Source organism: Esox lucius, chromosome 6, assembly GCF_011004845.1.
Source record: "Esox lucius isolate fEsoLuc1 chromosome 6, fEsoLuc1.pri, whole genome shotgun sequence".
Classification (NCBI taxonomy): Eukaryota; Metazoa; Chordata; class Actinopteri; order Esociformes; family Esocidae; genus Esox; species Esox lucius.
Window position 1 is genome coordinate 10,423,818 of NC_047574.1, and position 17,097 is coordinate 10,440,914.

The window sequence follows — 17,097 nt, forward strand, 5'->3', positions numbered from 1 at the left end:
TTTGTCTTCCAAATGCACAATAACCCCAAGCAATCTTCCAAAGTTGTGGCAAATGGCTTAGGGCCAACAAAGTCAAGGTATTGGAGTGGCCATCACAAAGCCCTGATCTCAATCCTATAGAACATTTGCAGGCAGAACTGAAAGCATGTGTAAGCAAGGAGGCCTACAAACCTGACTCAGTTACACAAGTTATGTCAGGAGTAATGGGACAAAATTCGCCCAACTTATTCTGGGAAGTATGTGGAAGGCAGCCCACAATGTTTAACACAAGTTAAACAATTTAAAGGCAATGCTACCAAATACCAGTTGAGTATGTAAACCTCAGACCCATTGGGAATGTGATGAAAGAAAATAAGGTGAAAACACTCCACTATTATTCTGACATTTCACATTCTTAAATTAAAGTGGTGATCCTAACAGACCTAAGACAATGGAATTTTTACTTGTTTTAAATGTCAGAAATAGTGAACAAATTAGTTTAAATGTATTTGGCTAATGTGTATGTAAACTTTGACTTAAACTGTACATTTGTAAAAAGCATTTTTGGTTGAAAAGACAGTACATACATTTTTCACAATAAAATTTATTAGAAGAATAGGTGATTTTAAAAAGTGATTCTTTCATCCAGTGAATTTGACCCATCACATTGTTACAGCTGATCTTTTGCAAAATGGCGTTTTTTTCCTTACAGGACACATCGAGTAAATTATTTCACATGCACAAAGACAATTAATCCTTGCTGCACCAGGTTCAATACAACATACATAAAAATCAAGATCATATCAACCAATTCAGCTTAAAGATTACATAAGGGGCAAACATTTTATTAGTGAAGTTGTCAAATCAAAAAGCATTAAAAAAAGGTACTAGTGCAATCAAATTAACTTAGTGATCCTTAAGTGCGCTCTACTATAAAGACCATTGAGCATAGCCAAGACGTTCTAATAACAGTACAAAAAAAAAACATACATATATAAATAAATTACAGTAGAAAACAAACATTATGAATCTGCCAAACTATAAACGGCAAATATTGAAATGAGGTCCAGTTAGGTTTAGGTAGCCTGCCATCTGAGCATCTGAATGCATTAACCATTCAAAGATTAATACTTCTGCGATTTAACATGACTGACCAATGACTCAAAAGGGTATTTCAGGTGAAACAAAACTGCTTATGACAAATACATTAAGTTAGAAAACTAAAATGTTTGTACAGTCCTTAGCCCTTTGCTCCAAGCATTACATGGCTGAAACAGGCCATTTCCAAAGTTCAAAAAATGTATTACTATTACAGACACCATATTATAGAGGCAAAATGTAAAAGCTGTATGGCGGTCAAACCAAAGTAGCAATATATAAGCTACCAAGCATACCTCAATGTCAGAGTGTTAGAGGGAAAGACCACAACATGATTTTGTTAACCAATACCTTGCACATGCATTAAAAGAACAGTTAATTGGTAAAGGTTTGATTAATGAAGTGTTAATCCTTAGTTTTAAGAAGGCCTACTAAAATATATTTAATAATTTTTTTTCTTTAAGCATTCACATTTTCCACAGATGCTCAGAGAGTAGGTCCAAATGTATTCAGTTAAAGCATAAGATAATTACCAACGGAGTGTGAGGCACTGTGAGCTGGCAAGATAAATGCAGATAAATGCAGCTTGAAAACCATGTTGGGCTAACTTACCTGAACTACGTTTACACTGACATTCATTGTTTTAAAAAGACAAAAGAAACACGGCTGAGAATCAATTGGATGTTTTTTTTTGGCTCAAACACAGTTGTGCTCAAAAACATAGGCTACTTTTGCAAAAAGCCAAAAAAAACGACCCCCCCCATGTAAATCCACGTGAAAAAAGAAAGAAACCTGACACGGTTTAGTTGAAACTAGTTCCTGACCCGTTTTTGGTGTTTGTGGTATATCTTTTTTCCTCTGCCTAAGAGTGATTAGACAGTACCTGAAGGACAAGGGTGGGGGTGTGGGTCAGAGGGGGTTGTTCCTGAGGATTTCTGTCTCCCTCTCTCCACATTGTGAGTTAAGATCTGACCATGATTATCTGAATTATGTACAAAACGGTTCACACTTTATTTTATTTTTTTTCCCCTAACGAAAATGGGAGAGAGAAGCAGAAGTAGAGCTAGAGACACCAGCAACAACAGAAAGGACGGCAATTTCACAAACACATACAAAAACACGGACTCAGTAACACACCCGTGTCACATAGCTTACAATACATATAGGGAGTAAAAAGTCTTTAGCAAACATTAAGAAACCATGGTAACTAAGAGTTAGTCACACAAATCTTAAAGTAGGCCACTGTATAGATCCTGGCCGATTTTGACTAAGAATTCAAGTCTTAAAGTTTGTCTGTGACAATAATTTGCCTTGCATACACTTCAGTGTTTTCCCACAAATCCCTCAGACAGGATTCAACTCCACTTGTCCACTTATCAAACAATACAGCAAATGTACTGTTCGCAATTCACACAACGGCAATCATGCAAAATCTCATTCCTTCATACAGTTCCGGAAATATAAAATAAGATATTTAAAGTTTAAATGCCATCAGTAATTTCATTAATATAAGTACTTTTAGGAGTTAAAATATTACAGAGCAGTAGTCTACTCCAGGAGTGCCATTGCTACGCAAATAACATCAAAAGCAGACAAAGCTTATAAATGTACAACAATTGCAAACAACTTTTTTCTTCCCAGTAAGCTCAAAACATACTGTATGTACAAATCAGTCTAATCAGACCACTTTTCTTCTACATCTGGTCAAAGCAGAGGAATGGAAAATGACCGTAGTTTTGACATCTCAGCTGTACTTCCCTGAAGGTTTGATAAGAGCTAAATAACTCTACTATGTACCAATAAACATATGTATTTGTTTTTTATATTTAAGTATGTTTTTACATATACATACAAATCTGTAAAATATGTCTGTGAGTACAGTTTGGTAGAATTAGTGTTATAACTTTTAACTTTATTTTTTACATTCAGGGTAATTTAAGTGAGGAGAAATACTGCCCCTCCATAAATACTGCCAAGTCAAAGGACTACAACATCCAGCTTGTCCAGATAAATCTTAATCACATGACTTGAGACGTAGAGGCATTATTGAATGTGAAGTCAAATAATATCGCTCTGACCAATTGGGAAGCTATTCAAACAGTGAAAATAAAGTAAATAAAAATTAAGAACGCAAGAACTTAAGATTGAAGACACCATTTTAAACATTTAACACCCTCACATTTAAAATATTAGTCAAGCAGGGTTCATGAACCCAAATCTCTTCAACATTTTCCAGGTAGTAATCACCTCAACTTAGTACATTAATTATTCTGTATATTAGTGGACCAGATGGGCCTTGGACGGCAAAACACAATTTAAAGCAGCAAGTCAACAAAGAGCCATTGATGTTCAACACCTCATCCTGTACCACCAAATAATATTTTGCTAATATACCTGGCTCTTACAGGGCGTTGCTACATGCAGAACTCCAATGCATCAAGAAGATTAGATTTATTTGATAAACGTTCAGTCTATTTCTAGGAATGAGGTAGTAGAAACCCACTGATTTGCTACTGCAGATTTATCATTTCAACATTAAAACAGGTTTGTATGATAAGTGTTGTTTAATTAGTATTTGCGGTGCAAGAATGGACAGCAAGCAAATGCCTAAAGACAAAATAAAATGGGGAATAAAAAATTAAAACTATATATTTGTTTGGGGAGGGGATACATTCCCAAAACAATAGAGAAGAAAATATAATAAAAATACATATTCTGATAGAACCACACTGCAGACAGAATGCGGCCGAATGTGGGTGAAATGAGTTTGACACCCCTGCCCTTATTTAATGCTCTCCAAATAGTCTAATCTTGGCTCAGTATTTGGATTTACTACTTAACTAAGAGCAAGGCTCCATGATTGTCATGGTACTACAGAAATGCCTTGAAGTCCAGATGTTTAATCTGATTAAAGTTATTAACATTGACTTGTAATCCACTAGAAAATTATACTATAAAAATCTAATCGGAACGCATATGCAGCAAGTGTTGTCATGGGGATTATCTGTATATGGCTATTCATGTAGATCACAGTTGGTTTGCAAGTTTGTCAAAAGATTTCTAGAAATACAGTATACATTGCACATTTACGCCTTATAATAAGTAGTGTTTATAGTTGATTCATTCCAATTTGCGGCCAATATAGCAATCAATAATGATATTGGCTTTCACCATAATTATATTCACCTGAAAAATTTCACAGATTCTATAATGCTAAACTGACCTGAAACAGTAAAGCCCATCAAATAAACCTGAAGGAGACTGAAGTGCCAGCCATGCCTGAGGAAAGTTCTTATTGTAATTTAACGTGATATCAGTAAAGTTTTGGAAATATTCACAAATAATTTTGAACTGTGGGCTAAAAAGATTACGGTGTGAAAACTGTCAAAACGGGAAATAAACATATTGAAATCTGCATCTAAAACATTTGCGAAAAACTGGTGGTAAAACCAATTTAATGACCGATACTGGAATGCAAACCCTGATACAAGAACCATGAGCCAACATTCTGGAATGTCTTGAGGTAAAACTGTTGACAGGGCGTCTAGTGTAATGTACTAGTACAGTACATTCAAAACAGGATGTCAGGTTGCTGCTTACAAATTGTATTTTTCATGAATTTCTGGATTAGAGTTTCATAAGGTAGCCTATGAAAACCTGCTATATAATTGAGGTGGTTATTGGTAGGTATTACAAAAGGAAAAGATAATATGAGATGGTGGAAGTAAGATGTGGTAAGAGTGTGGTAACATTATAATGTTAAAACGGAAATAGCTAAATCATCTGCACGTCGGCATATTGTACACTTATCTACAGAACTGTCTCAGTGTTACGCTTCACGTGGCAAAAACCTAGTCGAGACTAAATTTACTGCATTCATAAACTGCAACATAAGCGACAAAAGCAATAAACTAAATATTTCATTTTTGGAATACATAGTAAATACGAAAAGAAAACTTTAAGAAGGAACATTTCCACCTGTCCCTGATCTTTGCCTTCTTCTGTTAAGTAGGGACAGTCATCCCTAGAGGTAACGAGGCTACCCGACTTCACACCTGAACGTTGTTGTGCTAACTGCAGAGACGCACAGATATAAAATGTCCAGAAGGCTTAAACTGGTAGATAAATGCTATGGAGATCAGTTAAGGTGGGTTGTGAGGACACCTGATAGTAAGGTGCAGATATTTGAAAGACATCCCAAAAAAAAGGTACTGCTCGCGTACGAATTAAAAGTCCCCCTTTTCAGATGATTCTGAATAAGATTCAAGAGGCATATATATATATATATATATATATGACATATGAGTGAGGTATGTTCGTGTATAGATATCTACATAGTATATACAGTTCTGATAAAGATGGAGATAAACGCATTCAAACAGTACTGCCGCCCACACAAACATTATCCTGAGTTGTAGTGAAGGCTACGAGTGAAGACAAGTAATGAAAGGGCTGTAATCCGTTAGTAACTAAGTGAAATTGCAGACAGGCGTCTGTTGGGTAAAAAAGAAAAAGTCCATTAAGATATTCAGTAGTAGACAACGGTCGCATGCATTCTTGCAAGCGCATATTATTCCTGCTGCCGTTTGGTCTATTCAAACTCAGTTGTGCATTGGCCTAACAGTGACAGGGAAAGAGCTTCTGACCAGTGTTTGACGGAGATTACAAAAAATTCCGAATATGAATCTCCATTTCAATAATCATGTAAGTAGGTAGATCCAAATGCGTAAGATACCAATTCCACATCCAATGTGTGGAGTGCAGGGAAGGCTTCATGTTCAGAACCTAAATAAGTCCATTAAGCTGATGTCTTAAGCTTGTTTCAGACCAGCATTAGCACATAATTCAGTACTGCTATAGGACAGTAAGGGGTGCCAAAACATAACTTAATCAATGCACACATTATTAGGACTTGATCCAACTGCAACTGTTCAACACATTAGTCCATCTGTAAATATATTAGATTATGTTCACACCATAACTAAAGCAGTTTCAGGTCTTACCATTAAGATTGCTGTGCTGCACTCTAAAAGTACAAACAAAACCATTCATCAGAATAAATCCCATAACCTTTCAAATATGGAGTGCTTCAACAATGACATCTAGGGACAATCTAAAAAGAGTGCAGAGAAAGACTTAAAAACAGCCACTTACAGTAGACCTCATAAATAAATATTTTTTTAACAATTAAAGACCTAAGATGATTAGGTCAGACTGAGTGAGGGGATTGATAGAGTAAATTAAAAAGTGCTTCTGGAATAAATTAACATACCAAACTGGTTACTGTAATAGACTCCTCAGTCACTGCCACTGTCTGGCTAATGCAAACAATTACCTGGTTTGGGTAAAAACGTCACATTATCAAGTTCTGCATTTCTTTAGGCAACTACTTCAGTCATCCGGTGAGCAACCTGTGCTGAGCAGCTCTCGGACGTTCTCTCTGGGCACAGTAACAGTCTCCCCACTCCCATACAGAGACAGATGAGATGGATCTGTAGCTTCTTGGGCCTCTGGGGGCTCCGTACCATCCAGTTCTTCCATGCGGCTCATCAGCTTTAGCTTCTTCTTAGGGGGGTGTTTCAGGGTACCCAGGCGTTCTTTGACTTTATACTCCAGAGTGCTGTGAGGAATCCCGTAGACAGTTTGAGCCTTGGAGACGCTCATCTTTCCCCCCATCACCACCCCTATAGCCTCTTCTAGCAGCTCTGTGTTGTACTGGCGGTACCTTCCTCTCTTCTTCCTTGGTTGCTTGTTGCTAAGGTCCGCCTCGGGGTCAGAGGTCGGGTACTGGCCGCCCAGGGCAGGGCGGTCTGAGTCGGTTAAACCCCAATATTCCCTCTCCCCTGCAGGGCCGTCCAGACCTCCACTGCTTCCTCTGAGACGCTGTTTGGGCAGTATGGATCTCAGCCTCTTCCCCAGACTGTTCTCACATTGGGGGCTGGAGAGGCTGTAGGGATCTGAGCTCAGAGGGCCCCACGAGAGGTCCACCCCCAGGCCTCCCACGCATCGCACCTGGGGAATTTTGAGATCGACAGGCGGGGAGTGGGAGACGGAGAGTTCCTGGTCTCTCTGGGTCTCCTGGAGAATTGCCTTCCCACAGGAGGCAGACTTGGTGAAAAGCCCAGCGGCCTCCAGCAAGCTGGGTAAATCTTTAAGGTGGTCCCCAGCTCCACTGTTGGCCCGCAGCTTCAGGAGGGCCCCGAAGTGGGTCTTGGAGGCCCAGGACGGAGAGCCGTACCTGGAAAGGAGACAGAGGTGGTCGAAGGGTCTGGAGGTCTGGTTCTGGTTGGGAGACAACTCCGGGTCGGAGTCCTGGTTCACTTCCTGTTTGATGTGCAGCGCATGACTGAGAGGCGAGAAGGGCTTAAAAGGGGCGGAGTGGCCGAAATTCTCCCTTCTCCCATCCTGCAGGCTCCTCATAGGCAGCCCGGCCTGTCCGTCAGCTCTCAGGGAACGCCTGATTGGATGGAAGGAAATTGGGTGTAAGCAGAGCTTGCACAGTGCTTTAATCTGTCTCTCGCACTAAGGGAGGATGGGATGGGGAAGGGAGGATGTAGGCCACTCCTTTATTGGATGATCTTGCTTAGGTAACATCACTTTTTTTTTTTAGCTAAAAACAAAATGTGTGAGTGGGTGTGGGTTTGCGCTCCTTTAAAGAACAAAAAAGGCTCATGTTGGGGAATTTGTTTATTTTTTTGTTTTGGCTTTGCATTTTAGTTTTTATAATTTTTTTTTTACAAATTATCAGTTTGGCAACATAATAGGAAAACAATAGAAAGAATACGCAAGGCAAAGAAATGAAATAAAAGGATACGCAGGGCAAATAAATTAAATAAAAGGAGGTGCAGGGCAAAGAAATGAAATAAAAGGATGTGCAGGGCAAAGAAATGAAATAAATCCAAAAAATAAGAGGCATAAGGGTTTCCACTGGGCAGGAGGGCATGTTGGTCATTGCTGAAAGGCAGCCTGGCATTTAAAAACAGAGCAGGGCACAAGGCCTATGTGTTAACAAATAACTATTGCTTACTATAGCTCTTAGCGAGTGACGTTACCACTGAACAAGCACAGCAATAAAAGAGGAAGCCATTAGTATGGGATGTAATTGGACTACTTACTGCACAACAATATCAACCTGACAGAAACATCTGAAATAATTCGCTTCAAGGCTGACACCCAAGCAGGCACACAAAACGTGACAGAACACAACAACGTTTTACTGGTTTAAACTGCTCACATTAAACGCATGGGTGATTGATTGTTTGACTGCTGATACTGTGATTCGTGATGAGGGAACAAAGACATAGAAGGAAGAAAAAAAAGCATACTCCTTACATAACCGTTGCTACACGACTAGACAAAAGCCAATACCATGTAAGGAAGAGTGGCAGCTCTTTGTGATAAATATTTCTTCCAGCAGTGCTTATATCACTCAGCTTTGAGATCTTAAATCATAGGTCGGGCAGCATGAGAGTGATATAGTAGATGCCAGCTATACATATATATGGACCTTCAACTGTAGATCTCTGCATTGAGCACAGAGAATAAGGTTCTGAACCAGATCAAGACCACAAGAAGCTTGATAATGCCGAAGATAAATCACATCACCGTCTGCTTGCCCCGTTCCCTCCCTCTCTCCACATACTCAGTGCCTCTTAAAGAAATGAGGGCAGCATGAGAGAGGAGCAACTGTTGCTTAATTAATCCCAATGAATATGACGTGCTCTGTTATAAATGCACTAACATCAATACCACGACGCATTTCCATTGGGCAAAGCACAAACCGTTAACTTCATTCAAGGTCCTAAATTCTTTTGGAGCTTGAAACGAAGGTTTGGTCAATGTAGATCATTGTACGTGATGTATGATAAACAGAATGGAACGTTCTATTGGTCAGGGATATATTTTGATTATTTAACCTGTTCTTTAATCCACTGGAATCTAAAACTATATTTTAAAATTCATTTCCTGATACCAAAGCATTTTCACCAAAGCATTTTTCTTTTCCTTTCCTTGAAGATGCACATATGGAATGACTGATCTCACACAGTCATATCAACCTGTACAGATTGTAGATATCCTGGACCAGGGCTGCAGAAAATCCCCTCATGAGCTCCAACCTAGAGTTACAAACTGTTGTTTGGACAGGTAGGGGAGTGGGTTATGGTAAAGCCCTACAGAAAGTAAAAAGAGGAAGTCGTTCTTACCCTCTAAGAGTGGAGGTCTGGGAAAGCGGAGGGCTGCAGAGCGATGACACACTGCTTCTCGCCAGTCCCTTTTTGAGTGACAGGTCCAGGACGCCATCTAGGGAACGAACACAAGGGTCAGTGACTCAGAAAGCAAGAGTCGTTCTGTTAAGTGAGCAGTACAGAGAATCCACTGCTTCCTGTCTTGTTCCATGTTATGCATGTTCATGTGTGGAAGCATACTTTGTAAAGGAAGTTTGAGTTAACTCTACTAGCAGCACTAGTGTCTCCTGGTTCATCTTAACACCAACTCGTCTTAATGTACTAGTTTTGTTTCCGTTTTAAGGGTAGACAATGACTTAACTTTGTAAATCACTGACAGTTGTGACAAAATGTATTTGTCCACATCTCCCATGCGTGAGAGCTTTTTGGAACAATGCCACAACCCTCCCAGTACTACAGTAGAGAGGATGAAGCATTTCAGATAGTTGCAAGTATATTCACATGTGGAACTTCTCATGGTTAATACACCAGAGTTAAGAATGATACAATCTTTTGTCCCAAAACACATTGGATTAGTCATGTGACAGACGTGTTTCAGACTACAGCGCCATGAAACACTTCCAAATGATTGGCCCAATTGACTAAACGGGATCAACCCAACTTGTGGGTGTTACCTTGTTCTACAGGCCGTGGTGGCGGCTTCTTGACGGTGAGATCCAGAGGAGAGTCCTGGTCCGCCATCAGCAGCTTGGAGAGGACCGGGTTCTGGCTGGGTACAGAGGCGGTCGTGGGACCACCCGGGCTGACTGTAGGGAGCACAGCGGGCAACGAGGGTCGGGGAGGCGGGGTCTGGTCAGGGGGGCTCTGGGGAGCAGGGGGGGCAGAGGGGCTGTCCTGAGAAGAGTTGGTTTTTGAGGTATATTCTGCAGCAAACTGGCGGATCATCCTCTGCATTATCTCTCGAGCCACTACTGGAATGTGCGGGTCCGAGAAGCTAGGAACATCTGAGGGAGAAAAAAAGCAAAAACAATTTTTTACCAAGACCAGTAGAGACGGTTGACCCTCAATAAGAACATAAGGTTCTCCTTCAACAGCCTATTTCTGCTAGAATTGCAATATTCAATCTTGCAGAAATGTCTGCAGTGCAACTGGAGCTGGCTTGTAACAAACACTTGTTAACTAATGGCGTACCTTTGTTGTAGAGAACTGCATTGAGGAATTCCTCAGCTTGCTTCTCAAGCCTGATGACCTTGGTCTGGTCTTTGACCAGCAGGGATTTAGTCCCACTCCCCAAGCCTTGGTTGCTCAGGCCAACTAAGTGCTCCTGGAAAAAGAGAAACAAACACAGCTTAGTTGTGGAGAAAGCACTGGACTAGTACTTCACGTAAAGCCGTATAAGATGATGTATAAGAATACATTGAGGCACGAGGGACAAGCTTTGTCATAGGACAAATGAACGCAACGTCTTGTGTGAGCACTCACTTTTTCAGAAACAGCGGCTTCAGTAATTCAGACCCCTTCACATTCGCCACATTTTGTTGTGGTACAGACATAATTCATAATGGAGTAAATTGTTTTACCATCAGTCAATCGACACACAATAGCCAATGAACACAAAGCAAGAACACATTTAGAACTTTGTGCAGATTTAATGATATACAGAATCTCATGTAGATACATATTCAGACCTATCCTGTGTTCTTTGACCATCCTTGAGATCACTACAACTTGAGTCTTCGGTCAGAATCCTTTGGAAAATTTGGAGTCCACTGACAGCAAATTCAATGGACTGCATATACACTCACCTAAAGGATTATTAGGAACACCATACTAATATTGTGTTTGACCCCCTTTCGCTTTCAGAACTCCCTTAATTCTATGTGGCATTGATTAAACAAGGTGCTGAAAGCATTCTTTAGAAATGTTGGCCAATATTGATAGGATAGAATCTTGCAGTTGGAGATTTGTGGGATGCACATCCAGGGCACGAAGCTCCCGTTCCACCACATCCCAAAGATGCTCTATTGGGTTGAGATCTGGTGATTGTGGGGGCCATTTCAGTACAGTGAACTCATTGTCACGTTCAAGAAACCAATTTGAAATGATTCGAGCTTTGTGACATGGTGCATTATCCTGCTGGAAGTAGCCATCAGAGGATGGGTACATGGTGGTCATAAAGGGATGGACATGGTCAGAAACAATGCTCAGGTAGGCCGTGGCATTTAAACGATGCCCAATTGGCACTAAGGGGCCTAAAGTGTGCCAAGAAAACATCCCCCACACCATTACACCACCACCACCAGCCTGCACAGGGGTAACAAGGCATGATGGATCCATGTTCTCATTCTGTTTATGCCAAATTCTGACTCTACCATCTGAATGTTTCAACAGAAATCGAGACTCATCGACCAGGCAACATTCTTCCAGTCTTCAACTGTCCAATTTTGGTGAGCTCGTGCAAATTGTAGCCTCTTTTTCCTATTTGTAGTGGAGATGAGTGGTCCCCGTGGGGTCTTCTGCTGTTGTGGCCCATCCGCCTCAAGGTTGTGCGTGTTGTGGCTTCACAAATGCTTTGCTGCATACCTCGGTTGTAACGAGTGGTTATTTCAGTCAAAGTTGCTCTTCTATCAGCTTGAATCAATCGGCCCATTCTCCTCTGACCTCTAGCATCAACAAGGCATTTTCACCCACAGGACTGCCGCATACTGCATGTTTCTCCCTTTTCACACCATTCTTTGTAAACCCTAGAAATGGTTGTGTGTGAAAATCCCAGTAACTAAGCAGACCAGCCTGCCTGGCACCAACAACCATGCCACGCTCAAAATTGCTTAAATCACCTCTCTTTCCCATTCTGACATTCAGTTTGGAGTTCAGGAGATTGTCTTGATCAGGACCACACCCCTAAATGCATTGAAGCAACTGCCATGTGATAAGTTGATTAGATAATTGCATTAATGAGAAATTGAACAGGTGTTCCTAATAATCCTTTAGGTGAGTGTAATTTAGAAAGGCTAACAATTTTTTATAAGTGGTTCCACGCTTCACAGAGTAACAGCAAAAACAAATCTCAGGAGACCCACTCTCTGAAGCCACTCCTGAGCCTAAAAAGAAATACGGTGCCGGGAGGTTGCCCGAATGGCCCTTAAATGACGCTGAAAGAATGAAAAAAGTCTGATGTAATGAGTTCAAATTCAAACTATTAGGCCTGAATTGCAAGCACTATGTCTGCATCAACCGATGGTGAAACATGGTGGAGGAAGCGTCATAACATGGGGATGCTTTTCAGCAGAAGGGACTGAGATACTGGTCAGGATTAAGAAAAAGATGAACTAAGGAAAACAGACAGATCCTTGATGAAAACTTGATCCAGAGACTCAAGATTGGTATGGAGATTAACCTTTCAGCAAAACAACAACCAGAAGCACAGAGCCAAGACAACAGTCTGTGACTGTCCTTGAATGGCCCAGCAAGAGCCCAGAGTTGAACCTGAATATCACAGTTCATCAATACTCCTCACATAACCTGACAGAGCTTGAGAGAGAATCTGCAAGGAAAGAAATTGAAGAAAACACCCAAATCCAAGTGTGCAAAGCCAGTAGAGGCACACCAAAGCTGGCAGCTGTGATCGTTGGCGAAGGCACCTCTACATAGTACTGAATTTTTACGTACTGGAGGTTTTTGTTTTTCACTTTTCCATTACATCTACTGTGTGTAGACTGAAGGCAAAACAAATTCAGTCAATTATAAATGAACTTTAATGAATCACCATAACAAAGACTTTCCCCAGTCAGTGGTAGATAGAGCTCTTTTAACAGACCTAGGCTCAGATCACCCCCTTTGTAACCTTACCCATTAAGGAGATAAACATGAACCTTTATTTTACTCCATACAATTCGTGTACAGACCTCAGGTTCCAATGTCAATATTATATTAAACATGTGATACCAGATAGGTGAAATGAATGCTCGATTGATAGAAAACCAGCAGCACTCCAGATCTTGTTGGGAAAGCATGGCTCAGAAGTAGCCTTGAAACACTGGGGTTGTGGGTTTCATACCTGGACCACCCAGATCTAAAATGTGTATGACTGTGTGGTAAATAGCTTAAATCACATTTTACACATCCACTGCTTTAAAAGCAGTCTACACACCTGCAGCTTCACTCTTAAAACACTAACAAATGTATAACACTAGTTCCTTGCTCCAAAGCTCTTTCAGAGCAATTACCCATATAGTATTAACTACATATAAGTGTTCATTTGAGCTGCACAAATACACATCAAAAACCACAACACTGACACATTCATATCACAACAGATGGCAATATTCTGAAATATCTTAGCCATGTATAATGTATATTTCAAAGTTTACGTCAGGTTTTTCTTTCTTGCAGCGGCTTCCTGTACATACCAAGGTCTGCAACCTTAAGCAGTTCCTCCTCAGTTTGTCATTATAAAAGGTTGCATACTGAAATACAACATAAGTGTTTCAAACAAGAACAATGCTGTTGCTTGGAACTTGGCTTTCAATTACATCCTGTATGATTCCAATGTTCCCAAAGCATTTTGATGTACATTACACAACGCTAGATTCTATTGAAGTTTTTTATTTTATACATAATTTCCCATTATCATACAGCCATAGTATGAAGAAGGGTTTTACTTATCCAATCATTTCTGGCCTTTGGTTTATAAAATAAATAAAAGTTTGGCGATGCCATTGTCTGTTTATTTTCACATCAATACACCATTATCAAAAATCTATTCATTAGGCTAGCTAGCCTATACATCTGTTGCATTTATGTCAACTAAATGTACTTCAGGAGGCTAAATAATTAACTTTAATGTGCATAACATAAGCAGCCATGGGGATGTTGAATTCATGAAGCCTAACTTCAACGCTCTACTGCCCTGACATTCACCACATACTAACAGAGCAGAGTAGGGAGGGAGCAAGAAAAAATGTCAATTAATTGTGGTTGGCTAAGTGAAATATAATATTAAGCTCAATCATTGTCGGTAACAGTTAGTCACAAAGCATATGCTCGGTTAAAGGTGTGAAAAACGCAATTTGTTGGATAGAACTCGTCTGTGTTTAGAGACTGAATGGAACCAAGTGAAACAAATGACTTAAATGCTTTTCGCCACACTGCACTCCAGCTTTTATTAAATCGACTAGCACCGTTTATGGAAATACACTGGTTGAGTCGTTGCACTCAGGGAAGATGGGGACATTTTCTGCTATTCTTGCAAAGGTTTGACATTTTGCAATGTGTGCGATTCATATTTGGGTTAGACAAGCTTTTAAGAGACACGGGTGGATCTCAGGGGTGGGTTTCTAGAGTCCAAATGGTTCGTGCAACTAGACCTCTATTAAAAGCATAGACTCCCACAAACATTTGTTTTGCGCAATGAAACCATAAAGCACAAGTTGGAATATATGACAGTAAATTACATTCTCACGGCCAAAGGTACATCCGTTACCTTTTGGATCGTTATGGCCATTTTGTAATTTTCCTAAAAAGTATAAATGGTACACAAATATTTAGCTGTGGGAGACTTGAATAACTACTTTCTAATAAGTTAATTATTATGCAGCAGTGTGTCATTGGACAATACACAAGGAGTATTCAACTTGGGATTAAAGTGCAGAAGACAGAATGCAGCAACGGCAAGACATGAAAAGAAATGAAAACCAGTTACCTTGACTTTGTCTCTCCTTAAGCAGCAGAACAGACAGTTCTCATCAAATGACCAGTCTGACACACCTTCAGGCTCACAGTCTGTAGATCGAGGAAAGATGTTTAAAAAGAGTATGGTGGAGAATGACAAAGGCAATCTCAGATAGTGAAAAAAGAAACATCTAGAAATCTTGGATAGTGTCACTCGACTGATTAGAGACAAAGACGAAATATTCAACAACTAATTATGGAATGAAAAAAAACTGACAAATTAATATTGATAGCTGATATTTTCTAGTTCTGTCATTATGCAATATATTCTCAAACAATTGTTTGGTTGCTTACATTAATATCCACATGGAGATAGGCTAGAGTTTACTCTCCAATGATATCAAACTGCAACAAAACCTTGCTATTCCACTATATTAACTATCAAGTCATGGTGGGAAAAAATAACAAAGGACATGAACAGACAAGCTGAAGAAGCTCAATTCAGCATATTAAAACAAAGAAAGCCACCGAATAGTGTCAACGGAGGGGAATTTGCGGATGGTCTGTTGCCATGGAAATCCATTTGCTTTGAGTCCTACTAACCTTCAGCTAAGAGAATACCTTGATGGAGAACAATAATATCTCGGAGGCGTTCTGTAGTTTCATATTGATTCACTGTTAAACTTCGTACACAGTGCCCATTGAATCTTCAATATTAGAGAAATAAAGACTGGTTGAACATTTGCCGACCACGATAGCATATTCCTTCAAACAAACTCCAAAGTTAACTGTTTTCTCAACGTTCTCCTCGCAATAATCTCAACTCATAAAATTCTGATTTGATTTTTATAAATTAAACACAGATCTTAATGGAGTAATTAACAGAGGTCCTGGTAATCATTTCAGAGATAGCATGAGCTTTTGCAGACATTGGGTGTTCAGGTGTACAACGTATTACATCCTTGTACTAGACTATGGTGATATTTTTGAACCCCAGACATGGTTTCCTCCTGGGGATTAAAGCACACTGAAAAGACCTCCAAGGCTGAAGATATGATGGAGCATAAGATGGCGCAGGACAACCCTTCTCCTAATCAATGAGAGTAGCTACATATCTTGCATTTTATTTTGCGTTCTCAAGCATGGTTTAGAAACCAATGAGGATTTCTATTGTGATACATTCGTCAGAGCCGTAGAAACCCATTCTCTTCAGTGAAAACATGAAATCAGTTAATGAAAATGGGTCAGAGATATGGGCAGCCACTGTAATTTGCCAGTTATTTTACACAGATCTTAATTAAAATTGGGCTAAAAAGCAATTAGTTCAAAGTTGTCTGGTTATATTTTACCCTTGAGTCATTATTCACCCTCAAAGCCTGCCACTTTTTAAAGGTAACATCTATTCCCATTTAGTTATTCTGTGTTGTTTTTTATTTGTCTCAACTCTTAGAGGATCTACAGTAATCTGAGGCTTCCCCATGTAAAAACTATATTTTACTTTTAATGGAAATAAAAACTGGCATTTTGGTGCTTGTTCAGTGGTTTACAGCTCTAGCAGAATTGTCAAAACCCCCAATAATGCCTTACATTGTGTCTGTAACATCACGCATTGTCAAAATGTCTGAAAGAACAGTTCAGGCTTTTAGGTTGGCTCCAGGCCAGCCCAAACTCCAACTTCATGTGGAGACAAAGTGTGCTTCTCTTTTCAGGGGCAAAGCGGAGGTTTATAGGGGGGAGCGAATCTGGAAGAGTACCACACGGTACAATAGCACCACATTGCACAAATAAGCCTACGTCCACACACACACACACACACACACACACACACACACAATGCTAAACACAAAGCATGTATACAGCCTACACCTCGACAAGTTTCACCAGCTGGGTTTGAGTTTCAGTGCAACATATGGACTCACCTTTAAATAAGGTCAGGTCCTCCAGCAGCCCTGATCCAAACAAGCCTTCTAGAATACTCTCAAAACCTGTGGAAAAAGAACAATACATTACATGAATAAACCGTACATTTTATGAACCTGTAAATTAACAAAAGGCAGACATTTTTTTTATTGTACCAGCTAAGGAATGTTTATACATTGGAGACCTCAAAACATGTAGCGTACAGTTTCTCTTACCATAGAGGCGAACGCATCACATTAGCATA

At 39.9% G+C, this 17,097-nt stretch overlaps 1 protein-coding gene across 2 annotated transcripts in view; it reads right to left on the minus strand.

Moving 5' to 3' along the window:
* Positions 1-17,097, minus strand: part of LOC105021378 (ligand-dependent corepressor) — a 41,602-nt gene that overhangs the window by 11,620 nt on the left and 12,885 nt on the right. Inside the window, exons 2-7 of one of the 2 annotated variants that reach the window (XM_010889017.5) lie at positions 16,853-16,918; positions 14,965-15,044; positions 10,455-10,587; positions 9,938-10,267; positions 9,282-9,378; positions 1,044-7,534 (exon numbers count right to left, since the gene is read on the minus strand). In XM_010889017.5, the coding sequence (XP_010887319.3) occupies positions 6,469-7,534; positions 9,282-9,378; positions 9,938-10,267; positions 10,455-10,587; positions 14,965-15,044; positions 16,853-16,918 (1,772 nt within the window). In that variant the 3' untranslated portion in view covers positions 1,044-6,468. Of the gene's footprint in view, positions 1-1,043; positions 7,535-9,281; positions 9,379-9,937; positions 10,268-10,454; positions 10,588-14,964; positions 15,045-16,852; positions 16,919-17,097 lie in introns of those variants that run through there. The other variant, XM_020047250.2, reaches the window with a different exon arrangement.